At 27.6% G+C, this 21,953-nt stretch overlaps 7 protein-coding genes across 14 annotated transcripts; 3 read left to right on the forward strand and 4 right to left on the reverse strand.

Moving 5' to 3' along the window:
• Nucleotides 1–1,420: 1,420 nt before the first annotated feature.
• LOC122629329 (dual oxidase maturation factor 1-like) lies at nt 1,421–3,754 on the forward strand. Its single transcript, XM_043812677.1, has 9 exons — nt 1,421–1,678; nt 1,800–1,857; nt 1,931–2,065; nt 2,253–2,351; nt 2,420–2,573; nt 2,705–2,916; nt 3,024–3,140; nt 3,204–3,310; nt 3,418–3,754. The coding sequence occupies exons 1-9, from the start codon at nt 1,451–1,453 to the stop codon at nt 3,541–3,543; spliced, it is 1,236 nt and encodes a 411-aa protein (XP_043668612.1). The 5' UTR covers nt 1,421–1,450; the 3' UTR covers nt 3,544–3,754.
• On the reverse strand, nt 2,547–5,870 carry LOC122629328 (probable splicing factor, arginine/serine-rich 7). Of its 2 annotated transcripts, none has more exons than XM_043812676.1 (3): nt 5,098–5,870; nt 4,573–4,998; nt 2,547–4,491 (listed from the first exon to the last, which is right to left on the reverse strand). In XM_043812676.1, the coding sequence occupies exons 1-3, from the start codon at nt 5,417–5,419 to the stop codon at nt 3,884–3,886; spliced, it is 1,356 nt and encodes a 451-aa protein (XP_043668611.1). In that variant the 5' UTR covers nt 5,420–5,870; the 3' UTR covers nt 2,547–3,883. The 2 variants fall into 2 exon arrangements, with proteins under 2 accessions (XP_043668611.1, XP_043668610.1); XM_043812675.1 differs by having other exon boundaries at nt 2,547–4,998; nt 5,098–5,458; nt 5,564–5,869.
• Nucleotides 5,871–6,025: 155 nt separating this feature from the next.
• LOC122629497 (FYVE, RhoGEF and PH domain-containing protein 4-like) lies at nt 6,026–8,379 on the reverse strand. Its single transcript, XM_043812985.1, has 8 exons — nt 7,989–8,379; nt 7,800–7,930; nt 7,509–7,730; nt 7,249–7,435; nt 6,763–7,175; nt 6,559–6,696; nt 6,330–6,476; nt 6,026–6,221 (listed from the first exon to the last, which is right to left on the reverse strand). The coding sequence occupies exons 1-8, from the start codon at nt 8,083–8,085 to the stop codon at nt 6,063–6,065; spliced, it is 1,494 nt and encodes a 497-aa protein (XP_043668920.1). The 5' UTR covers nt 8,086–8,379; the 3' UTR covers nt 6,026–6,062.
• Nucleotides 8,380–9,023: 644 nt separating this feature from the next.
• LOC122629339 (ras association domain-containing protein 8) lies at nt 9,024–12,961 on the reverse strand. 6 transcript variants are annotated; one of them, XM_043812689.1, is made up of 11 exons: nt 12,810–12,961; nt 11,774–11,976; nt 11,550–11,660; nt 11,104–11,409; nt 10,908–11,019; nt 10,560–10,801; nt 10,337–10,498; nt 10,156–10,272; nt 9,915–10,054; nt 9,526–9,833; nt 9,024–9,441 (listed from the first exon to the last, which is right to left on the reverse strand). In XM_043812689.1, exons 2-11 carry the CDS (start codon nt 11,843–11,845, stop codon nt 9,341–9,343), a joined length of 1,671 nt encoding a protein of 556 aa, XP_043668624.1. In that variant the 5' UTR covers nt 11,846–11,976; nt 12,810–12,961; the 3' UTR covers nt 9,024–9,340. The 6 variants fall into 6 exon arrangements, with proteins under 6 accessions (XP_043668624.1, XP_043668625.1, XP_043668626.1 ...); XM_043812690.1 differs by lacking the exon at nt 12,810–12,961 and adding an exon at nt 12,084–12,216; XM_043812691.1 differs by lacking the exon at nt 12,810–12,961 and adding an exon at nt 12,084–12,208 and having other exon boundaries at nt 11,774–11,963.
• Nucleotides 12,623–14,242, forward strand: LOC122629340 (replication factor C subunit 3). Its single transcript, XM_043812696.1, has 5 exons — nt 12,623–12,783; nt 13,008–13,145; nt 13,234–13,399; nt 13,476–13,794; nt 13,882–14,242. Exons 1-5 carry the CDS (start codon nt 12,697–12,699, stop codon nt 14,237–14,239), a joined length of 1,068 nt encoding a protein of 355 aa, XP_043668631.1. The 5' UTR covers nt 12,623–12,696; the 3' UTR covers nt 14,240–14,242.
• A 42-nt stretch (nt 14,243–14,284) lies between these two features.
• On the reverse strand, nt 14,285–15,870 carry LOC122629341 (succinate dehydrogenase cytochrome b560 subunit, mitochondrial-like). Of its 2 annotated transcripts, XR_006327246.1 has the most exons (6): nt 15,653–15,870; nt 15,530–15,586; nt 15,106–15,299; nt 14,854–14,996; nt 14,560–14,752; nt 14,285–14,441 (listed from the first exon to the last, which is right to left on the reverse strand). XR_006327246.1 is itself a non-coding variant. In XM_043812697.1 (5 exons), exons 1-5 carry the CDS (start codon nt 15,670–15,672, stop codon nt 14,648–14,650), a joined length of 519 nt encoding a protein of 172 aa, XP_043668632.1. In that variant the 5' UTR covers nt 15,673–15,870; the 3' UTR covers nt 14,522–14,647. The 2 variants fall into 2 exon arrangements, 1 of the variants encoding a protein (XP_043668632.1); XM_043812697.1 differs by lacking the exon at nt 14,285–14,441 and having other exon boundaries at nt 14,522–14,752.
• Nucleotides 15,871–16,215: 345 nt separating this feature from the next.
• On the forward strand, nt 16,216–20,688 carry LOC122629335 (serine/arginine repetitive matrix protein 5). Its single transcript, XM_043812683.1, has 7 exons — nt 16,216–16,473; nt 17,162–17,621; nt 17,710–17,934; nt 18,010–18,281; nt 18,355–18,513; nt 18,597–18,804; nt 18,902–20,688. Exons 2-7 carry the CDS (start codon nt 17,197–17,199, stop codon nt 20,565–20,567), a joined length of 2,955 nt encoding a protein of 984 aa, XP_043668618.1. The 5' UTR covers nt 16,216–16,473; nt 17,162–17,196; the 3' UTR covers nt 20,568–20,688.
• Nucleotides 20,689–21,953: the final 1,265 nt, after the last annotated feature.

Here is a 21,953-nt window from a genome sequence, read left to right on the forward strand (position 1 = left end):
CGTGTTGTTCTCGGGCGCGATTAAAAGTCCTACGGTATAGGACTTCGTTTGATTGCTAAACCAAATAATGACCGGTCGTGTGTCGGTTCGTGTGCTGCCGAGTAGTATGGTTTTGCTATCCGTAAGCGTGGACTGATCCTCCTCCAGTTAGTCGCCTGAATTCTCGGTTGGTACGTGGACGCCGCGAACGCGAATTTAGAGTAGAGTCACCGTTATTTTAACACTCACGGGAGTGTTCAGTCGCGATTAAAAGTCCTACCGGGGACTTCGTTTCATAGAACACCGATTATTTGATCACGCCGGTCACGCGAATTTTAGAGTAGAGTCCCCGTTAGCCCGTGGGTCCTCAGATGCAGCAACCTCCACGCGGTGGGACCTGGGTCGATAGTACTTGAGATATATGGAAATTTTATGATTTTAATTAAGACGTTATGATCTTATGACTTTATTCAAGTACTATCGAGCGAATGGCTGCATATTTCAGTTTATTTCCAAAATCTTTTCTTTCTGACTCCACCTAAAAATTAAAATACATTGTATATTGTTCGTAGATATGTAATTTAGATGTAATAGAATGCTAGAATAATTTCGTAGAGAAATCCAATGAAAAATTCTAATTTCTTTATTAATCCCATTGATTCTTATTCGGATTTATATTTAATTCCGCTCTTCGAATTAAATATTATATTATCTTTTACACTTATATTTGCCATCAGAAATTTTCTTTCTATTTTTATTATTATTTTTTATATATGATATTTTATTTCTTCTGTATTTCGTCGCAAATAATATCGAGCTAATGACTGCATAAATACGTAATAGCTAATTGTATTAGTTTAATTAGAAACAAAAAATGTAACAATTAATTGTACAATTGATAAGCACTTTTCAGTTTATCTATCTTCAGAAAAGTATAATCTAGCATATAGTTTCTTTTTTTTTACATTTATCACATGTGCTATTAAAATTTTATATATAAAAATTTCTTTAACACGCTAAACTCGATAATTAAATTACGTTCAAAATGGATATAAGCTTATACAACCGTGATATAATAGATGTATAGTGGGAATAGTGTCTTTATTGCATTCGTAGTTCATATTTTGTCCATACCTGTCGCTGTAATACGTATATTTAGTGAGAAAGATAATAAACAGCCTTAAGGTTGCATTGACCAATCATTACGCGTGAAATAAAAACCGCGTAAATATAAATCTGTACGTAAATTTATCTGATACTGAATGCTTGTTAAATATATTATTAAATATTCATAAAAATTTATGTAAATATATATATATATATATACTTTTAACGTTTTCATCATATATCTTTTAAATAAAATAAAATATCGTACTATCATATAAATTTCCTTTAATTCTTTTGTTATTAAGCGGAAAGAAAACCGCGATAAGATTATAAGAATCTTTTGACTTAGTCAAGGGATATTTCAATGGTCAAAGAATATTTTAATATATTACTATATAAAATAATATTTCTTTTTATATTAGCGCTCAAAATGGGACTTTTTGATTTTGGTAGATTAGAAGGTTTTCCATCGCGATATTCGCCTCAACAAACACCAGTGTTATTTGATGTAGTAGAAGTCCTTTTCATTACAATTTTTCTTCTTATATTAATAGCATTTATTTGTATTTTCCCAGGCTATAGCAAAAAACGTGTAAGTATCAATTAATGTAACATAAAATTAAAATTTGCAATTTTATTTAACACTCGTGATTAAAAGAAAAGTAAAGAATATAATTATATAATAAACAATACAATTTGTTCCATGCAATCAGAGCATTTACGTTACTATAAAAACTTGCATTAGTTTAACAATTGGATGTTTCTTGATCGGTAAGACTATTCTCTGCAATTTATATATACATTTTTTGATTATCATTCATAGCATTCAAAACAAATTTTTCAGTGGAAAATTTTGGTCAAGAATGGGAAATTGGTACTGTAGAAACTATCGTACCTTATAAAGCTGGAAATAATGCAGAGATAAATTCAGTAATTGGTATAAAAATAGGTTTGAGGTCAGTTAATATTACCTTGAAAGGTAAGAGGTATAGTCTATGCAGACCATCCCTTCTATTTATATATATATATATATATATATATATATATATATATATATATATACATACATATATATACATATATATAAAATATATAATATACATATAATATAATACATATATTATATATATAAATAACTTAAATTGACCATACAAATTCATTTACAGGTGAAGGAAGAAATGGAGTATTACCAAATGAAATTATTAATTACAATGAAAGATTTCCATGGACATGGGATCAGGGAAGATTTGGATATGGACCTTCTAGTTTGTACTTTTTCCATAACAATATTTACATTATTCAAATAACAATGCAATCACTACTATTATTCCAGGTGGCCTTCTACAAAGAAGTTTGCGAAGTGCTCAAAGAAGAGGTTTACCTATTCCAATCTTATGGATTGCAGAATATTTTGCTATTGATGGGGAAGGTATACGATTTGGTAGATTTTATCGAACTGCTGGGTGGTACTGTCATATCTTATTATGGTTTGTATATATAATATGTATAAAATACTCATTAATGCTTTTGTACATAATCATTTATAAGAACAATAAATTGTTATACTTAATTTTTTATGGATGTCTTATACTAAATTTACTAATATCTTAATTCACAGGACTGCATTTAGTTGCTGGATAGTGTCAAATATAATGTTACAATTTGTAAGCCGATACACAGCTTATTCAATTGGAATAGTTGGTGGATTACAAATATTAACTTGTATCTTATGGGTTATTATACGTAATAAAACTCCACTTATTATACCTTTCGAAAATGGAACTTTAACATTGCATTTTGGTTTACATTTTTGGATGTCTCTTACATGTGGTAAAAATTGTTGCACACCTTTATCTTATGTGCACTATATCCTTTAAAATTAAACTTCTTTTTTATAAATCAAAACTTATTAATTTATTATTAATTTAATCGTGTAGGTATTTTTTGTATTATCTTGGCCTTAATAATTATATACATGGATCTGCGATATCCAGACAATTTATCCGAATTTTTTGGAATCGATCCACTTGATCAATACGATGAATGTGTACTAAGTAAGTTTGATATTATGTATAAAAGTACTATTAATGTTAAATTAATAATTTATTTCTGATTAGGCCCTGATGAAATAAGAACTATAGCGCAAAATAAAAAAATCGCAGATGATACGTTGGAAATGGTTTCTATATCAGATACTAATTCATCAATAAGAAATAGTGGCATGGTAAATAACAATATATACTTTTCACAAAATTTTAAATGGAATTCATCTACAATACAAGCAACAAATTGTTTTAATGTAATGATTAAATATGGGTTCATTCTATATAGCTGTTAATGAAAAGACGATCAAGTATAAAGCAAGTTCAAAAATATCATTTTCGTAAACCAGTTCCAGTAAAACTTGAAGAATATGAAGATGTAGCAGTTTATGAAAATCAATCTATAGCAACATAAATATTTAAATATATAAGTCTATCGACACAATAGCATTTATTGTTGTAACGGAAACGTAATTTTGAAGTATATGAAAATTAAAAAAATACATATAAAACAAGAAATGATTTATATGTGGCAAGGAATGAATTACATAAGTTATAATTAGTAGTAAGCAAGAATTAACATTGAAATAACTAATATTTTTGTCAAATAAACGTGTAATAACATACGGATGAGATATGTTTTTATAACTTCGAATAATGTGCTTACTGTACAGATAAATTACGTCTTATTATATAAATTGAAGTTAACAAAATCATCAGAAAATAAAAATAAGTGTTTGTTAGAATTTGACAATTTAAGATACGGATTCCTTATCCTTATTTTCATTATTTTCGGATGCAACTCTATTCTTTTCGTCTGACTTTGATTCTTTCTCTGATTTTTTTTCCTTACTTGATTTCTTTTCACTCTTTTCCTTATCACCCTTATCCCCATCACTTTTCTTACCATTATCAGATTTATCCTTATTTCTATCTTTATCTTTATCCTTGTATTTCTCAGAATATCTAGATTTAGATGACCTAGATTTTGATTTAGATCTGGAACGTCTAGATTTCGATTTAGAACGTTTACTACGAGAGTGAGAACGACTTCTACGCCGTAGAGATCTTTTTCTACGATCTCTAGATCTAGATCTTGATCTACGTGATCTTGATCGTCTAGATCGTGACCGAGAACGATGACGACTGCGAGAGCTGCTTCTTCTCCGTGAAGGTGACTTTCTTCTACGTTCTTTGGATCGAGAACGTTTTGAACGAGATCTGGATCTACGTCGGTGTCGCGAACGAGATCTCTTCCGTGATCTTGAACGTCTACTGCGACCACGGGATCTAGATCTCGACTTTCGACTACGGGAACCGCTGCGACTTCGTTTGTCTTTTGAAAGCATACCAATCATTGGATCTATGGCAGCAGAAATCAAATTGTGAGCTTCTTTGACACGTGACATAGCTTCCTCTATTTCTTTCTGAGCTGCTTCATTACTTTTTGCTTCTGGTTTAGCTATTGCTTGTGTCGAATGATAAATTTTTATATGTCTATCGCCAAGCATTTTTCCATTTAATAATAATGCAGAAACCACTGCTCCTTGTTCTGTAAGTTCCACTAAGGCATAGTGATCTGTATCAGAATCTCTTGTACAAAGGCGTAAGTACTTAATCTCAACATTGTTATTACTGAAAAAATCTAGCAATTGTTCAGCCGTCGTAGAAGCATCTAAATTAGCTATCACTAGTGTTCTCCTTATTTCCTCAATTCGTCTACTATCTAGATGGCCAGGTAAATGTGGATAAGGCGGTAATCCATGAGCTTCTAATTTAGGATCCATAGTTGTAATTACATGATTCGGAGGAATACCTTCGATTGCATTTACAACATTTGGTGGAAGCTTTGGCTCAGAAGGATATAAACCTAAAAAAGAGACATAATACATTTATTTAACACTTATAAAATATATAAAATGAAAGATACACAATTACACAATACTAATTATTAATTCTAACTACTTACCTGGTACAACTGTACCATTGTTGGTTAACTCAAGAGCACGTTGTTCATCTGGAATATCGCCATTTTGATAAGGAATTACTATCAATGCTCTATCAATGAATACAGTATTTGTCATGTGTTGAGCAACTGCAACACATCCTTGATCGTGAAATTTAACGTAACAAATACGAGATTGTACAGGTACTGCTACATCTCTTATTGTGGGATATAATCTAATATCTTCTATCTTTCCTAAGTAACCAAATAAAGTTTGCATTTGATCTTTAGTTGCTTGGGGTGCTATGTTTGTCACTTGTACCACTTTTGTTGAACCAACCGCCATAGTTATATTGTTTTATACAGTAAATATAAGAATTATATACTGAAATAATCGTACATGGGTGAAAACCGCCAATATTACGTTCTCTTCTTCGAACGTAAGTACGAAGATTTCAATAAATCAAGTAGCATAAATTTATTGTTATACCTTATTTCTTCCTTTCTTTCTGTTTGCTTTTCTTTTCTTTTATTTTAAAATATTTACACACGCTAAATCTCACAATTGTTCACAATAAAATATTTTTCGACTACAACCTCAGTTCCATTTTCATTTGATGAGAAAGATGGGACGCGAGGTTACACTTTCGATGCGCCATCTGGTAAGGAATAGATCGAATTATCGATTCCCTTTACGAATTGATTTCTCTTTCATTTCTTTCAAATACTATTCTAATGTATATAATACCGTATCGAATATAATTGAAGTATAATCTGCAGACATGCTACAAGTATATTGTCTTCAGAATATGTTTTTTTTTTTACATTCTTTTTATAAATGATAAATATAATAATGTATAGAAATACATTTTGGTGTTTTGAAAAACAAAAAATATAAAAATTAAAATATTTAAATTACTAAAATTTTTAAAATGTATTATAAACCCTTCACCTATATATTACAATTCATTTGTAAAAGAACAAAAATGCTATCTATATCTAAAAAAATTTTGTATAGATGAACTAACATAAGAAAAATATTCACAAATATTTTTGAATATTAATGATAAAGAATGTATAGAATCTGAATTAGTCAAATATGATACTGATGTATCTGAACTTTCCATAAAGCAAATCTCTGATGTATCCTAAAAAAATAAAAAAAAAAACAAAAATTTGGATAGTAATATTATAGAGAACTTAAATATTTATACATATATTTTTTAAATTATATTTTTAATTAATATAACTTAAACCTTGTCCATGGGAATCCCTGTAGGAATATCATTTTTAAATCTCTTTAATTTTCTATTTAATCGAAAACAATTTTCTTGCTGTTCTTCCGTTTCATTTTCTTGATTTTCCTTTTCAAAATACATTATATTTGATGGATTCAATTGAACCTATTTATTATTAAAGAAAAAATTCAGTATATTCAATCAAATCAGTATATTTAAATTAAAATAATGAATAATTAAGCCCTACATCTTTTTTATCTTTTGTTCTTTTTCGTTTGATGTATTTTTCTTGTATATCCTCAGATGGAAATAAATTTATATTTTTATGTCTCAGTGGTTGCCTTGAACTACTATCTTTCCTCAAAGTTTGTCTACATTCTGTGTACTACAAGCACAAATAAATTAAAGTTAGATCATTTTGTAAAAATAAATTGTTACATAAGAATAATACCTTTTCAATGGCTTTTTGCAATAATTGTATCCAAGAGTTGCTGTCACCATCTTCTGAATATAAAAAGAGCATTTCTTCTAAGCATGTAACACGAAAAAGTCCACCACTTAAAACACTTTCTACTTTACACTTATTTAAGGGAAGTACACAACGTACAGTCAATGAACTTTCTGGTTTTCCCTTACAATATAATAAAGTATCATTTAAAAGTACAAAATATCTTCTATAAGCAGTATCACCATTCCTTGAAACTCTCATTAATGTTCCTTGCTTAATTAATTTTCTTCCTGGTTTTACTAAATTAACTCCGTTTACAATACACTTTTGAAGCATCAATAATCTTTGAATATCTTCATTCTCAGCAACTAAATTATTAATATGTACTGCAGCTTTTTCAACTTCAACTAAACATGCTGTATAAAAAATGTTTTAATAAAAATATATATAATAATCACATCGTAAGTATGAATATAAATAATTTATTACCTTGTAAAAGATTATACTCTCTGTGCTTGTTAGGAGTATGTTGTAGAACTTCTTTCAAAAGTAATTTATATCTTGGTACTCTCTGTATCGGAGTAATTAATAATGAAGACAACGATTTCCCAACTTCTGGTCGTGTTTCTTGTTTGCTTATAAAATTTTTAAAAGTAGGATCCTTCTCTTGAGTAACCTATAAAAGAAATAAAGATTTTTATTAAATAATCTTTTATGTGCTTAAGATAAAAATAAACACATTTAAGTACCTGTAAAAGTGTTGATAACTGTTCGTAATCGTATGCATAAACAGAATATAACTTAAAGAATGGTGCAAGCTTATAAAATGCTCCAGAAATGTTTTCAGTATCTTGTTTTAATTCTTTAATTAATTCTCCACTAATATTATACAGTGTTTTTATATTTTCAAGTAATGTATTTAATATTATATGATTTACCAACTTCTTTTCAATGATTGGTTGTAAAAAAAACTGAAAAATATCATTGTTAAATTTTAATGTACAATACATTATCGATATACTATAAGATTAGTCAAATACCTCCATTAATATTTCTAACTGTTGTAAATATGTAACCTCTGTTGTTAAAATTTCTTGTATAGCTTGGAGTCTCAAACGCTTTTCTCTTTCAGCTCTATTTTTTATATCATCTTCATTAAGAGCATTTAAAACTAAAAATAATAAATTAAGTTAATTCATTATGAACATAATATTTAGTAACAATTATACCTTTCATGCGTGATTTCATGCTCAATGCATTTTTGTTAGTAATAATGTTCCTTAATTCAGAACTAAGATTATTGTGTGGTGATCTTGGAGAATTCATTTCCTTAATGTGTATATATTGTTCCTTATTTAATATTTATAAATAAACATACACACACAAACAAAATAATTCATTTAGCTCCTATATAATTATTGTCAAAATATAATCGTATTAAAAAGATCATGAGCAAATCTTATTTAAATTTAAACAGGAATCAAAAATCTATATTTGTTTTATGTAATAAAACAATTTTTTTTTTAATATTACCAGTGTACCTAAAAGTACGTAAAACGGTAAAGATATTTTAATCATATGCCGCAGTTAAAATTTGAAAGTGTCAACAGAACTCAGATGTACCCAGTGATGCAAACAATACCTCAAAAAATTTCCCTAGAAATACAATGTAGTTAGTGAAAAGTATTTTCATTCGTAAATCAAAAAAATCTTCAAAAGGTAGATATTGATACAATTATTATTAATAACATTTTAAATTTTTATCTAAATTCGATGAGATTAATTATACCTTTCGTATAATTATATTTATATATATATATTCTTTTTTACTTATCATTATTTTCAATAATAAAAAAACTAAATGTAAAAAAAATAGAAACAATTAAAATACAATTAAAAATTAAATATGTGATTGTATTATTTTAAGAAAAATAGTATCGTTAAACAGAACAAGAACTGCTCATACTCTTGTGATAGCATGAAGAAATAATTAATCGAATTTGTAATGAGAAGTGTAAAAAAATTATTATTAGTATTAGTATATTGTAAGAAAAAAAAAACATACAAATGAATTACACTTATATCATTAAATATACATCACTTAAATAATATCAATAATAATATATCTACAAAGGTATTTTCTATAACTGCCTAGTTCTTATATTGAATCATTCAATAATTGAATTAATTGAACAAAAGTATGAACATAAAAAAAAACATAATAATATGTATTTAAAAGAATGGTAACAAAATAAAAAAAAAAAAAACATGACTGATGATATGTACCATATTTGTGGGTCATAATTTCTAAAGAATTTTTAGAGTTATACATTTATATACATATATCAATAGGGATAATTATTACATTTGTACCTCTAATCTTTAATTTTTACTGCAATAATAGAGAAGGAATGGATAAGTAGAACACTATAATGGTAATTCCTTTCATAACGTCCATCAGAAGAATTGAACATTCGTCGGAATGTTATAAACTTGATAAACGATAAGCAATATTTTGTAAATACACGATTATTCTTGTACATAACATCCATATATAAATCTATTTACATAATGCATATGTTTAGACCCAAACGCCATGTGGATTTTTACTTGTGGGTACTGCTGTTTCTAACTGTCTAGGAGATCCTATCATTTTACGTGTACTTCCTGGTTTATGGGCACCTAATAAAAAATATAATAAAATATAACGAATTAATTATATAGTAAATTTGTTAAGGACAATCTATTTATACAGACAATATATACCTTCTAGTAAAGATTTCACTTGTTCATCTTGACAAGCAACAGTTAAGCTTTGTAAATTTGCCTCTTTCATGTCAGCTACTAATCTCTCAACTTGTAATTTTTTTTCTACAATCGCCGACTCCAAACTAACTATTTCAAGTTTTAAGGATTCCGCGCATTGTGAAGCTAACTCGGCTGATCGTTTAGCTTGTTCTACTTCATTCTGAAGACGTTCAACTTCATTGATTATTTTTCGTTCAATTATTTGACGCTCATCTGTCTCACGATTATTATTATGTTGTTCTACAGCAAGTTCTTCCATGATAAATCTATTAGATGAAAAACATTGTTAGAATCAGGTATCTAAAAGTATTATTATAATATAATAAATTCACTGCTTATGTTTTTACCTAATCTTATTTTTACATTGAAGTAATTCTGTTTCACAGTTCGCAAGCTTTGATCTGAGAAGCGTTATCTCCGATTTTAAAGTTTTTTCTTGCTGCCTTACGATTTCACTTTCTTCTTCTACATGAGCTAATTCTTTAAGCTGATACGTATTAACACAATGTAAATTTTAATAAATGTTTACAAATTCATTCCTAAATATTAAGACATATATTTTTATATTTGAAATAAATAAATATATACCTGATCTTCTATAATACGACCATTTGCTTCAATGCGATTTAATTCTTGAGAAATAAAATCCATTTGATGCATTTGTTCTCTATTTTTAGTTTCCCAATATAATATCTCTGCATCAAACTGAAATAAATAAATAATACGGATATATTTCAGTTTGTATAATTATATGTTTATATTCACTTACTTTAGTAAGATCTGCTTGTTGTGCACTAATAGTATCTCTTTGTTTATTGACTAGTCTAATAAGGTCAACGTAACGTTGAGTATAAGCAACAGTCATCATATTTTGTGTTTGGCCAGACAATTGAGCAATTGTTTGTGTTTGACTTTTTGTATCTTGAAATTCCTAGAAACAAATGCATCGCACATACCCGTTAAAAATGTAAAACAATTTCCTTTAATTATACTACCTGAATTAAATTTCTTTTCAATTTTACAGTGTTGCTAGATGATGGTTGTTCTTCTTTATGAATATGTGGAATATTACTGTTTGTGCTAGAAGCAAATTGTGATCTTGCTGGACTATTTAAATTTGGTGGTGGTGGATCTCTATATGGTGGTAATGTTCGTAATGGAGGAGAAGCTGGTCCTGGAGGATCTCTATAAGGAGGAACCTCCCTTATTTTTTTCTGAGATAAATGTGTATTAACTAAAAATAAATAAGAATAAAAATTAACTATAATTAAATCATTAATTCTTATAAAATTGTTGATAAATTTGTCAATAAAATTAAAAATCAATAAATATTAGCTTACTATCAGGATTAGCACCTCGTGTAGGAGATTGTGGGATATTTTTTCGGATATTTAATTCTTTATTTTTAAAATGTGGTGTAGGCTGAACAATAGCAACATTCTCCATTTGAATCTGTAGAAAAATAAAAAATTATAAAATATATGAATAATAGATCTTCTAAAATTAATTGGATATAAAAATAGCATGTTGTTTTACATCAGCATTATTCTCAGTAATATTCCCTTGAAATCCACCAAATGTTAATGACTTTCTTGTATCGCGATTTCTTTCTAGACCACCTTGTAAATCATCAAAATCTGAATTCAAAATTGTTGGAGTAGTTTTAGAATCCTCTTGAACATTGTTTGTTGCTCCAACTTCTGATGACATATTTGTTGTCCCATTTATCCGTGTTCCATGTGTTATTCGTGATGCTGATGATCCTGGATTTTTATTGTTATCAACAGAACGTCTCAAAATCAATTGAACTTCAGAAGAATACTCTCCCCATTTTAATAAAATCTGTTTTTGGAGATACAGCTTTAGAAATACTTTATATAATTACTTACTTTTATATAAATATTTTTAAATATATTAATTTAATATATTTATAATATCGATACAATATTTTTTATGCTTCAACTGTTAAAAATATCTTATACCTTAAGAGGGTTTTCATATGGAGCTAAAAGCCGTTCATTACTTCTCCAACGTTCTACCAAGGTAAATCTACCGGTCTGTGCTGTTGCATGTGCAAGAGCATATACAACATCCTATAAACAAATAATTATTAAGATGCTTTAAATATTCTTCTATTACATAATTGAAGCAAATATATTAATATTCAATATTCTACAACATACATACATTGTGCTTCACAACAAACCTGACAAGTAGTATTTTCTGTAACTCCACACACAATACGTTGTATACCTTCCACCCATACTTTTAGTTCCATTACGTTAGCAGTATATATATCCAAGTATATTTTACATTTCTAAATCATGTCTAACTATAAATCCAAACTAGTTTTTTCCTTTTTTATTTTTATCTTTAATACTGTTTATTTGTTTATGCTGAAAATACATTCTGTAAATTTAAAAGAGCATTTAGCACTCTTACCTTTTAATAATAGTGCTTGAAAAAACATTTATAACTTTGTTACTACGAAAAATAATAGAATCTAAAATAATAACTTTGTTGCATATTTTTGTTTATAAAACCAGATCTCTCTACCACGATATCAATGGCTATAGAACGACTTTTTCAAGTATAGAAGAATAGCGCCTCACAAACAAAAAAGTTTTACCGAAGCCATGTGCACGAACTACGTAGTAACTTTTTGCTGCACAGATGCACTAACTGATAGTATAAAAAGAAAATACATACGTTTATTACGCACAAATTGCTTATTTATAAAAATAATTAAGATAAAAACATTCAAAAACTCAATGAAATGCAATTTTAGAAATTGAATTACTAAATGACTAACTATAAGAATGGCAACTTATGGCATTGCAGTATAATAAATCAAAATTTTTATTTTTTTCTTGTAAAATGTCTTAATTTAAATATTTTTTACTATTAATTATTGAAATAATTTAAATAACTTTTTTTGCGATATTCATTATATATATATATATATATATATATATATATATATATATATATAATATAGATTTTTTAATTTGAGCGCGAAATAATGTTATTGGTTATGACGTAGCAGTTTCTAAATAAAGCTTTCATAAACGACCGAGGAGAAGAGTCAGTCTTAAATTTTCTACTATTTTTCAAAAGAATTTAAAAAAAATGAGTTTGTGGGTAGATAAATATCGACCAACTACATTTTCTAAGTTAGATTATCATAAAGAACAAGCAGAATATCTTAAAAATATGGTAATTATAAACAAATTGCGATATACCGGTAGGCAAATAAGGTTGGACTTCTTTGTTGATAGTATAACGTTCCCGCCTAATTTCTGTTTTATAATATTTAGTTTATAGCAATTATCAAAATGTGACAACATATAATTATTGCTTTAATAAAATCATATATTTATATTCTGTCCGTGTATATGATGAATATATAAAAATTAGTACAATTTTACTTATAATAACAGGTACATAAAGGAGACTTTCCACATTTGTTAATATATGGACCATCTGGAGCTGGAAAGAAAACTCGTATAATGTGTATTTTAAAAGAATTATATGGTTCTGGAGTTGAAAGATTGCGAATGGAAAATATGCAGTTTGAGGTTCTCTTTATTCAGAGAATAATTTTTTAAAGTAATTAATTAAAAAATAATATGTTAATTGCAATTCTATGATTTACTGTTGTTACAGACTCCTTCTAAAAAAAAATTGGAAATAATGACTATAAGCAGTAATTATCATATAGAAGTAAATCCAAGTGATGTAAATATATACGATAAAGTTGTTGTAATGGATTTAGTAAAAATGACAGCACAAACTCATCAGATTGATCCAACTGGACAAAGAGAGTTTAAAGGTACAAAATTTAAACCAAATACTTAATAAATACTAATTTTGATAGAAAAATATAAACTATTCTATTTGTGAAATAGTGGTTTTGTTGACAAATGTGGATCAACTTACAAGGGATGCTCAGCATGCACTTCGTAGAACTATGGAAAAATATATTGCTACCTGCAGATTAATTCTTTGTGCAAATTCTATATCTCGTGTATCACCAGCTATTAGATCTCGATGTCTAGGAATACGTGTTCCTGCACCATCAATAACAGAAATTAAATCTATTTTACAATCAGTTTGTAAAAAGGAAAGTCTAACTTTGCCAGATGAATTAGCTATCAGAATTGCAAATACTAGTGGAAGAAATCTTAGAAGGGCAATATTGATGCTTGAAGCTTGTAAAGTTGAACAGTAAGTAAAAATGAAATATTTAATTAAATCTTATAATGTGTTACCGTCTCTTTCTTCTAATAATAAAAATTTTAATGTTTCATTCAGATATCCATTTACTGCAAATCAAAAGATTTCGGAACCTGATTGGCAAACATTTATTCGTACTACAGCTAATATGATGATAACAGAACAAACTCCAAAAAAACTATTAGATATTAGGAAAAGACTATATGAATTATTAACGCATTTAATACCTTGCGATGTAATTTTTAAAGGATTATTACAAGAATGTATTAAAAATTGTGATCTTCAATTAAAAAGTGAAATTACATTCATAGCTGCTGAATATGAGCATAGAATGTTAAATGGATCAAAAGCTATTTTCCATTTGGAAGCTTTTATTGCTAGATTTATGGCTATATATAAAAAATTTATGGATTCGTCGCTTGAAGGTTTTGTATAATTTTTAAAATCAAAGCTATTAATATAAAATATCAAAACAACAATCTATTTTGACGATGTGAAATGTGTAATCGTAAATATTTTATTATGTACAAAACATCCGAAATATATGAGATATTGTATTTTACATTAAGGAAAATACAATTTTTATGTTGGTCTTTACATAAACACATTTCCTTAATTTCTCCCCCTACAATATTTGCCTAAATAAATGAACACATTAAAAAGTATTAGAAACATCAATATCCAAGACACAATCATACAAGAAAAATTTGTAAAAAAGTATCTATAATAACTTATTTTATTTCATACAATACTAACATTATAGGATGAGATATGATGCACATCCAAATAACAACGAATTTCTAAAAATAAATAATTTCTCAAATAATGCACTTAATTTTAGTGCCTACATAGCTGCTAAAACAACAGCAGAAATAGCTGCTAAAGCAACTACTGCATAGCCTGTTGAATATACTTGTTTAATTGTCAAAAACATTCCTAAATCCCAAGCCTGTAATATTATAAAACATAGATAAAATTCATTTTTAAAATAATTTTGTATTCTATTAATTTTGTTTTATGTTACAATTATTTTATATTTCAGTTTCTTACCAAATGTCGAAAACCATTAAATATATGAAATGTAGCAGGAAAAGCAAGTAATGTTTTGCCTGCAAAAAGTACAGGAGCAGGCAAATTTAATTCACTTAAAATTTCTATAACGCAAGGTATTCCACCTGGTACAAATAAAGTACCTAGAACATAATAAAAAAAGGAAGTTTTGTGATAATATTAAAGAAATATCATTAAAAAAAATATTAATTATGTTTTCTCACAATACGTGATACAAAATTATATACTTACCAAGACCTAAAATCATAGCATAACTTGATAATATTATGCCAGTTGTTCGATGCGATATAGAAAGCAATGCTGTTAATTGCACTTGATAGATAGTCAAATGTGGTGACATAGGTCGTTTAAGACGCATATTCTTTTCATCATGTGTTTCACAGATATTTGCACGTAATGGTTGTGATAAGGATGTGGTAAGTGAACTATAACATATTGAATTTTTATTTGATATAAGGTATTAATACTTATTTGTAATTTTCTTGAACATAAAAGTATATTATAACATATATAGATTTTTAATTTGTTATCTTCACAGACATGCAAACTAACAAAGGAAAATATTCCTTAATATTTAAATGAATTGACTTTAAGAGAAAAATATAATTGACAGTCAGATGATCAAATTGATATTACATAATACATTAACACTCACTTGCTTGTATATAAGCTTCGAAAATGTTGAAAGCCGATATTTCGTCGACAAAGAAGCCTAAAATATATCTCATGTTGTAATTCTTAATTGATTAATGAAATCAAATTAAATAATATTTAATACCTAGTATAACACAATGCCATCGTTGTTGAAATTTATATTCTCGTGTCACAAAGCGTACAAATATTACAGAAAAATAATTAGATACAGATTACTTTTTATTTTGTCGCGCGTAAAATATTTCATTAATTCGTATCGAAAAAATACATACAGGTAAGACGAGAATCAACACTTCTTCAAATATGTGCTAGATAAAGTGCGAAAATATACCATAAGCAGAATTGCCAAGCATCCAATAAAAAAGGTCCTTTACGATAACGTATATCACGTGATCAGAACGTCGTTAACAAGAAGCTTATTTAAATTTCTTTGAAATTTTTACATTCCTATCAATTCTTAAAATAATTATATTAATATATTTTACAATAAAATGATGTATATATATTATATTTAATTGACATATACATGCTCATTGATAAACTCTTTAAACTAATGTATGGTCAATTTAAATAGCAATTGAATATAAGATGGAAATATTATTAAAATTATAAAATTAAGTAATTTCTTATTATAAATGGTTATAAAAAAAAAACAGTAAAATAAAAAAAGACCTATGTGTTAACATTTTAGGGAAATATAAAATTATATTACAAAAGGATAACAACTATTAACAGATGGCGTTGCTAAATCGGAAGATGAACCTATATTTCTCTAGTCGATTCTTATATCATTTGTATATCCACATGCGGTACCAACTGAACGTATCCTGCGTTAGTTTTTGCCTTATGGTCGTCGATGTCGTGAGTCGTAAAAAAAGTCAGTTTCACGTCAAACAGTATTGAATTTCATCAAAAATTTATACATTTTCTGTTATCTATTGTAAGGTAAAAGATTAATCTTATTAAATCGTTTATCGTTGATGATCTTAGATAAATCAAAAAAAATAAATGTATTCCATGAAAAGCTATAGAACACTGTCAATTTATGACGTGCTATTCTTTCAATGATTTTTTTCGAATCCATTTTCTTGTAGCGTTACTCAAATAATATCGTTTCTACTTCAATATTCGTAAAAAAAATACTTTTGTATGGATTATTTATTACACTTAATTTTGCCTAATCGTATTATAAAGTGGAATATGCATCCTTAAAGGTGGTTTACTTTTTATATATTCAATTCAAAAATATTTATAAAAAAAAAAGAAGTAGAAAATAATTCTAAGATATATATATGCAACGTGTATTTTAGTTTATATATCAATAGTTAAATCAGATTATTAAAAATTATATGTTTATATAATATCAATAGAATTTCAATATTTTTATGCATGTTTTTAATGATTAGGAAAAAAAATTATTTTTAAATTTAATACGTTCATACATTTTTTCATATTTACTTCTTTTGCAATTGACTTAAATTTTTTATATTCTATATTTCTGTTTTCAATTTAAGCAAACTTATATTATCTATCCATATAAAAATGATTATATATAAAGTTGAAATAGTTTTCTATAATATGAAATAATTTAAAAAGTTCTTGCTTTATGATATTCTAATAATAATTTCAATAGATGATTGTTTGAACAATATAAAATATCAAATTACCATGGAGGGTCCAGTGCAAGTAAAAGATTCTACCTCTGCTACTGCAGAACCAATTAAGTCTGAAGGAGTTGTACAAAGTTCTGATAGCAGTGAAAGAAGTGAAGGAGCGGCCTCTCCACCTCCTAATTGCAGTATCTGTCTTGGAAAACTTATCAACACATCGTTTACTGACAGTTGCTTACATCAATTTTGTTTTAATTGTTTATTACAATGGTCTAAAATAAAAACAGAATGTCCATTATGTAAACAAACTTTTAAATCAATCATACATAATGTAAGATCAGAAGAAGATTATGATCAATACCATGTACCACGCGAATTAGCATCTCAAATTTCCCAACCTCCAGTTATGGCAATCCAGCATTTAGATGTTAATTTTGAAGTAGATGGAAATTGGGATGTTGGTTTACGCCGTTTTTTCTATAGGTAATAATGTAACAAATTATATATAGACTAAAGAAACAAAATGGTAGAAATTTACATTTTATAACTTTTGTTTGACCTAACCTTGTAGAACAACCATGACTGATAATCGTCGTCGTGAAGCCATGTCAAACACTGAACAGGCAAGAGAACAAATACCAGTTATGCAGCCACAGGTTTCAAGAGAGGAACATAGGGCTAGACGCATGAATCCTACATTGCGCCGTGCTATATACACACATGGAATATGGGCTACTTCATTACCTGGACGTTTTGGATTTGGACGTTTTCAAGAATGTAGTGCTGAATATTACCGGTATGTTTCAATATGATCTTTGTTATATTATAAGTTGCAATGGCAGTGAAATTAATAAGTAATTATATTTTATAGGAGATATCCAAGAGAATTAGATCGTCTTGTTCCATGGTTAAACAGAGAATTACATATATTAATTAATAATAGACCAGCACATATTCCATATGTTTTAAGAACTATTATGGATGCACTAACACATCATGATATTAGAAGTCTTCAATTCCAAAATATTGTGCGGCCATATTTTGGTGTACATACAGAACATTTTATACATGAGTTATTCAATTTTGCAGGGACTAATTATGATATAGTTGGATATGACCATGCTGTTACTTACTTATTTCAAGGTTTATAAAGTTTTATATAATACAATTATTTTACTAATTTACTGAAAGTAAAAATGTACATGTTTTGTGATAGGTTTATCAAGAGATTATGTTCCACATGTTGTTTCACCTGTATCTAGCAGTAGTAGTACTTCTTCCGATGATTCAGACGTTCATGTACTTGATGAAGCAATTGATTTACGTGTAAATGCTGAATTACCTGGCGTAGGACCACACCCAGTTAATATGCCTGGTAACAATAAAAACAATTATTTTCGAAATTCAACCATAAATCATAGCTCCAGCAAACATTAATATAATATTTACTTATTTCAGGACCTAGTACTGTCGGACAAGCTTTTCAATTGGAAATGCCATACAATGTACCAGATGTTTTGACAATATCATCTGGATCTTCAGATGACGAATGTGAAGTGATCTGTTATGTCAAACCTCGTCATGAAAGAACACCTGAGATTATAGAACTAGTCTCTTCCGATCCTGAGGATACAAATACAGCTTATGTATCTAATGATAATGTAGAGTAAGTTTCTTTTCTACTAACTTGAATATCTATAATTTTAATCAATAAGTTTAAATAATGTACATGTGAACATATATTTTTTATTATTATTTAATAGACCTGTGCGAACTTCTATTTACGAGGATCCTCAACCTAGTACATCATATGGTTGTAAGAAAGGACCATCTAATAAGGTAACTAGTGAAATCTTAAGGACTAATATCTCGGAAACATCATCTTCTTCAAGCGATAATTCGTCAGATAGTGATTACAATCCTAGAAGAAGCAGACAATGTCGAAATCATATAAAGAAATCGTCAAAGAAAAAAATCAATAATAAAAGACGTAAACACAGTAATTTCAAGAATCGTAAAAGAATAGATAGTAGTGTTTCAAGTTCAGGTGAAAGTGATTTCAGAAATAAAAGTAGTAGAAGAAGTAGTCAACGCGGAAAAATAAAACCATATAGTTCTAGCGAATCTAGTTTGGAAGAAGATAGAAGGAAGAAATTAAATGAAGTAAAATCAAGAAAAGAAATAAATTCAATTAAAGGTACAGTAAATGTGCGTAAGGATTTAATAAAAAAAGAAGAAAGATACAATGAAGGAAATAATGTCTTTAATAACAATAATGGCAACTGTACTAATAGCAGCAGTGGTAGCAGTAGTAGCAGTAGCAGCAGTAGTAGCAGTAGCAGCAGTAGCAGTAGCACTACTAGTACTAGTAATAGCAGCAGTAGTAGCGGAAGTGAAACATATAATGAAAGTAAAGAAACTCACAAATTTGAACTTCTACAACAGAAGTCAAGAATTAAAAGTTCTATAAGCTCACGAGTTTATGATATTGAGAAAACTGAAAGAGAAGGGAGAAATAAATTCAGAATAATAACTGATACAACATTATTAAATAATTCTAGACAAAATTATAAATACAAGGAAAACAAACGATCTAGAACCAGAAGTACTAGCGAATCTTCGCACATGCAGAAAAAAAACAAAAGATCAAACTGTAGAAAACGACAAGTTTATAAATATAAGAATGAATACGAAAGTGAAGAAGTAAATAACTCCATGAAGATAGATTTCTTAAACAGAGAGAATATTCCGTGTTCCAGTAGCCAATTTAACAATTATTCAGATAGATTATATAAACATAAAAGAAGATCTAGACGTAGGGATTTATGTAAAAATAAAAAGAGAAAATGCTCTCGTAGTAGATCACGTAGCAGATCTCGAAATAGATCCCGTAGCAGATCTAGCAGATCTAGCAGGTCTCATAACAGATCTCGCAGCAGATCTTTTAGTAGATCTCTTAACAGATCAAGTAGCAGGTCTCGTAGCAGTTCTCGTAGTCGTTCTCGTAGTCGTTCTCGTAGTCGTTCTCGTAGTCGTTCTCGTAGTCCTTCTCGTAGTCTTTCTCGTAGTCGTTCTCGTAGTCATTCTCGTAGTCGTACTCATAGTCGTTCTCATAGTCGTTCTCGTAGTCGTTCTCGTAGTCGTTCTCGTAGTCGTTCTCGTAGTCGTTCTCGTAGTCGTTCTCGTAGTCGTTCTCGTAGTCGATCTTCCATCTCTAATTCAAGTATAACAAATTCAGTAATTTCATCTATAAGTGAAACATGTTCAATACCAAAACATTCCGACTCAAAAAATAGTTTATCCAACAAAGAGAAGCGCAGATTACATAAAAGTCATAAAAAATCAAAATATCGAAGATCGCGATCAAAATCAAGATCTAAAAAGCAGAAACGTCGTGTCAGATGGTCTTATAGCTCTGACACGGATTAATTTCCTTCATATAACTTATTAATCTTCTCAATTATAAATTAGATTTATTTGTAATACAGTTGCAATGTATACTATGAAGAATGGCTTATTATTTTAATGTTATCTCACTATAACAATTGTTTATTGTTTACTACATTTTTGAAATATGATGATTAATTGAAGTGAGAAAAAGACAAAACATAAAGAAGCTAAAATTATAGTTTGATAATTTTATCTGGAAACAAACTAATAAGTTTTGTTTGATATATATGTTTGGTACATATACCTGTATACATTTTGTTCATTTATTTTCTTATTTTGAGATTATTAACAAATTATTTCATTGAAAAAGAACATGTTTATTCATTTTCCTAAATTTCGTTATAAATTATATATATAATCCATGTTTCTAAGTAGCTTCTTAAGTTGCTAATACATTTCTTTTATATATTATTCATTATTATTATTATATTAATGTAATAATCTTATACGAAATATAACTATCGTTTAAAGATATTTATGAATATTATGTAAGATAAAAAAATGTCATCTATATATAGGAATATTTATAAAAATTAACAAAAGAAAAATGTACTGATATATTAGCTGATTATAAACATATGCTAGAATTTATGTAATAAAGTATAATTATAGAATTATAATATTAGAAAATTAAAATATTATTATTGTTCTACTATCAATAGAAAATTAATTTTAAACGGAACTAATATATTGCAATATGATTCACAATGAAATGATATAGCATTTATAATAAATAATATTTACAAATTTTTTTTACAATTATTTTTTATTGAAGTTATAAGAGAAAATAAATATATAATGGTGCACAAGTTGCATAAATGTAAATGCATGAATGACAAATTATAAATATGAGTAATACAAAAATGCATATAATATCATTGTCAATGAAGGTAATTGGAAATTTGGAAATTTCATTCACACTAAAAAAATTATTTCTTATTTACGATTTTTAAATGATAATATTTCTAAATTAATTAACAAGAAAAGAATTTTCATACTAAAAGATAATACTAATTTTAATATTAATGTATATAAGTTTTGCATATATTCTTTAGAACAATTAATGAAAAAAATAGAAAAAGAATAAGACAAATGCACATAATATGTTCAATTAATATCTATTACTTTTTATATGTGATATAAAATGAATAGAAAACATATATAAACTGAGTTTATTCATGGAAGAGATTAGAATGTATTTAAATTCTATATCATAATAAATCCATATACAGTATATATCTGTGTGTGCATGTAAATATATATATATATATATATATATATATATATATCATACTATGTATAGTGTGTTCACGCGTGCACGTGATAATTTAAATATATATAGTATACATATACACACTATAATGA

The sequence above is a fragment of the Vespula pensylvanica genome, chromosome 5 (assembly GCF_014466175.1).
Source record: "Vespula pensylvanica isolate Volc-1 chromosome 5, ASM1446617v1, whole genome shotgun sequence".
Classification (NCBI taxonomy): domain Eukaryota; kingdom Metazoa; phylum Arthropoda; class Insecta; order Hymenoptera; family Vespidae; genus Vespula; species Vespula pensylvanica.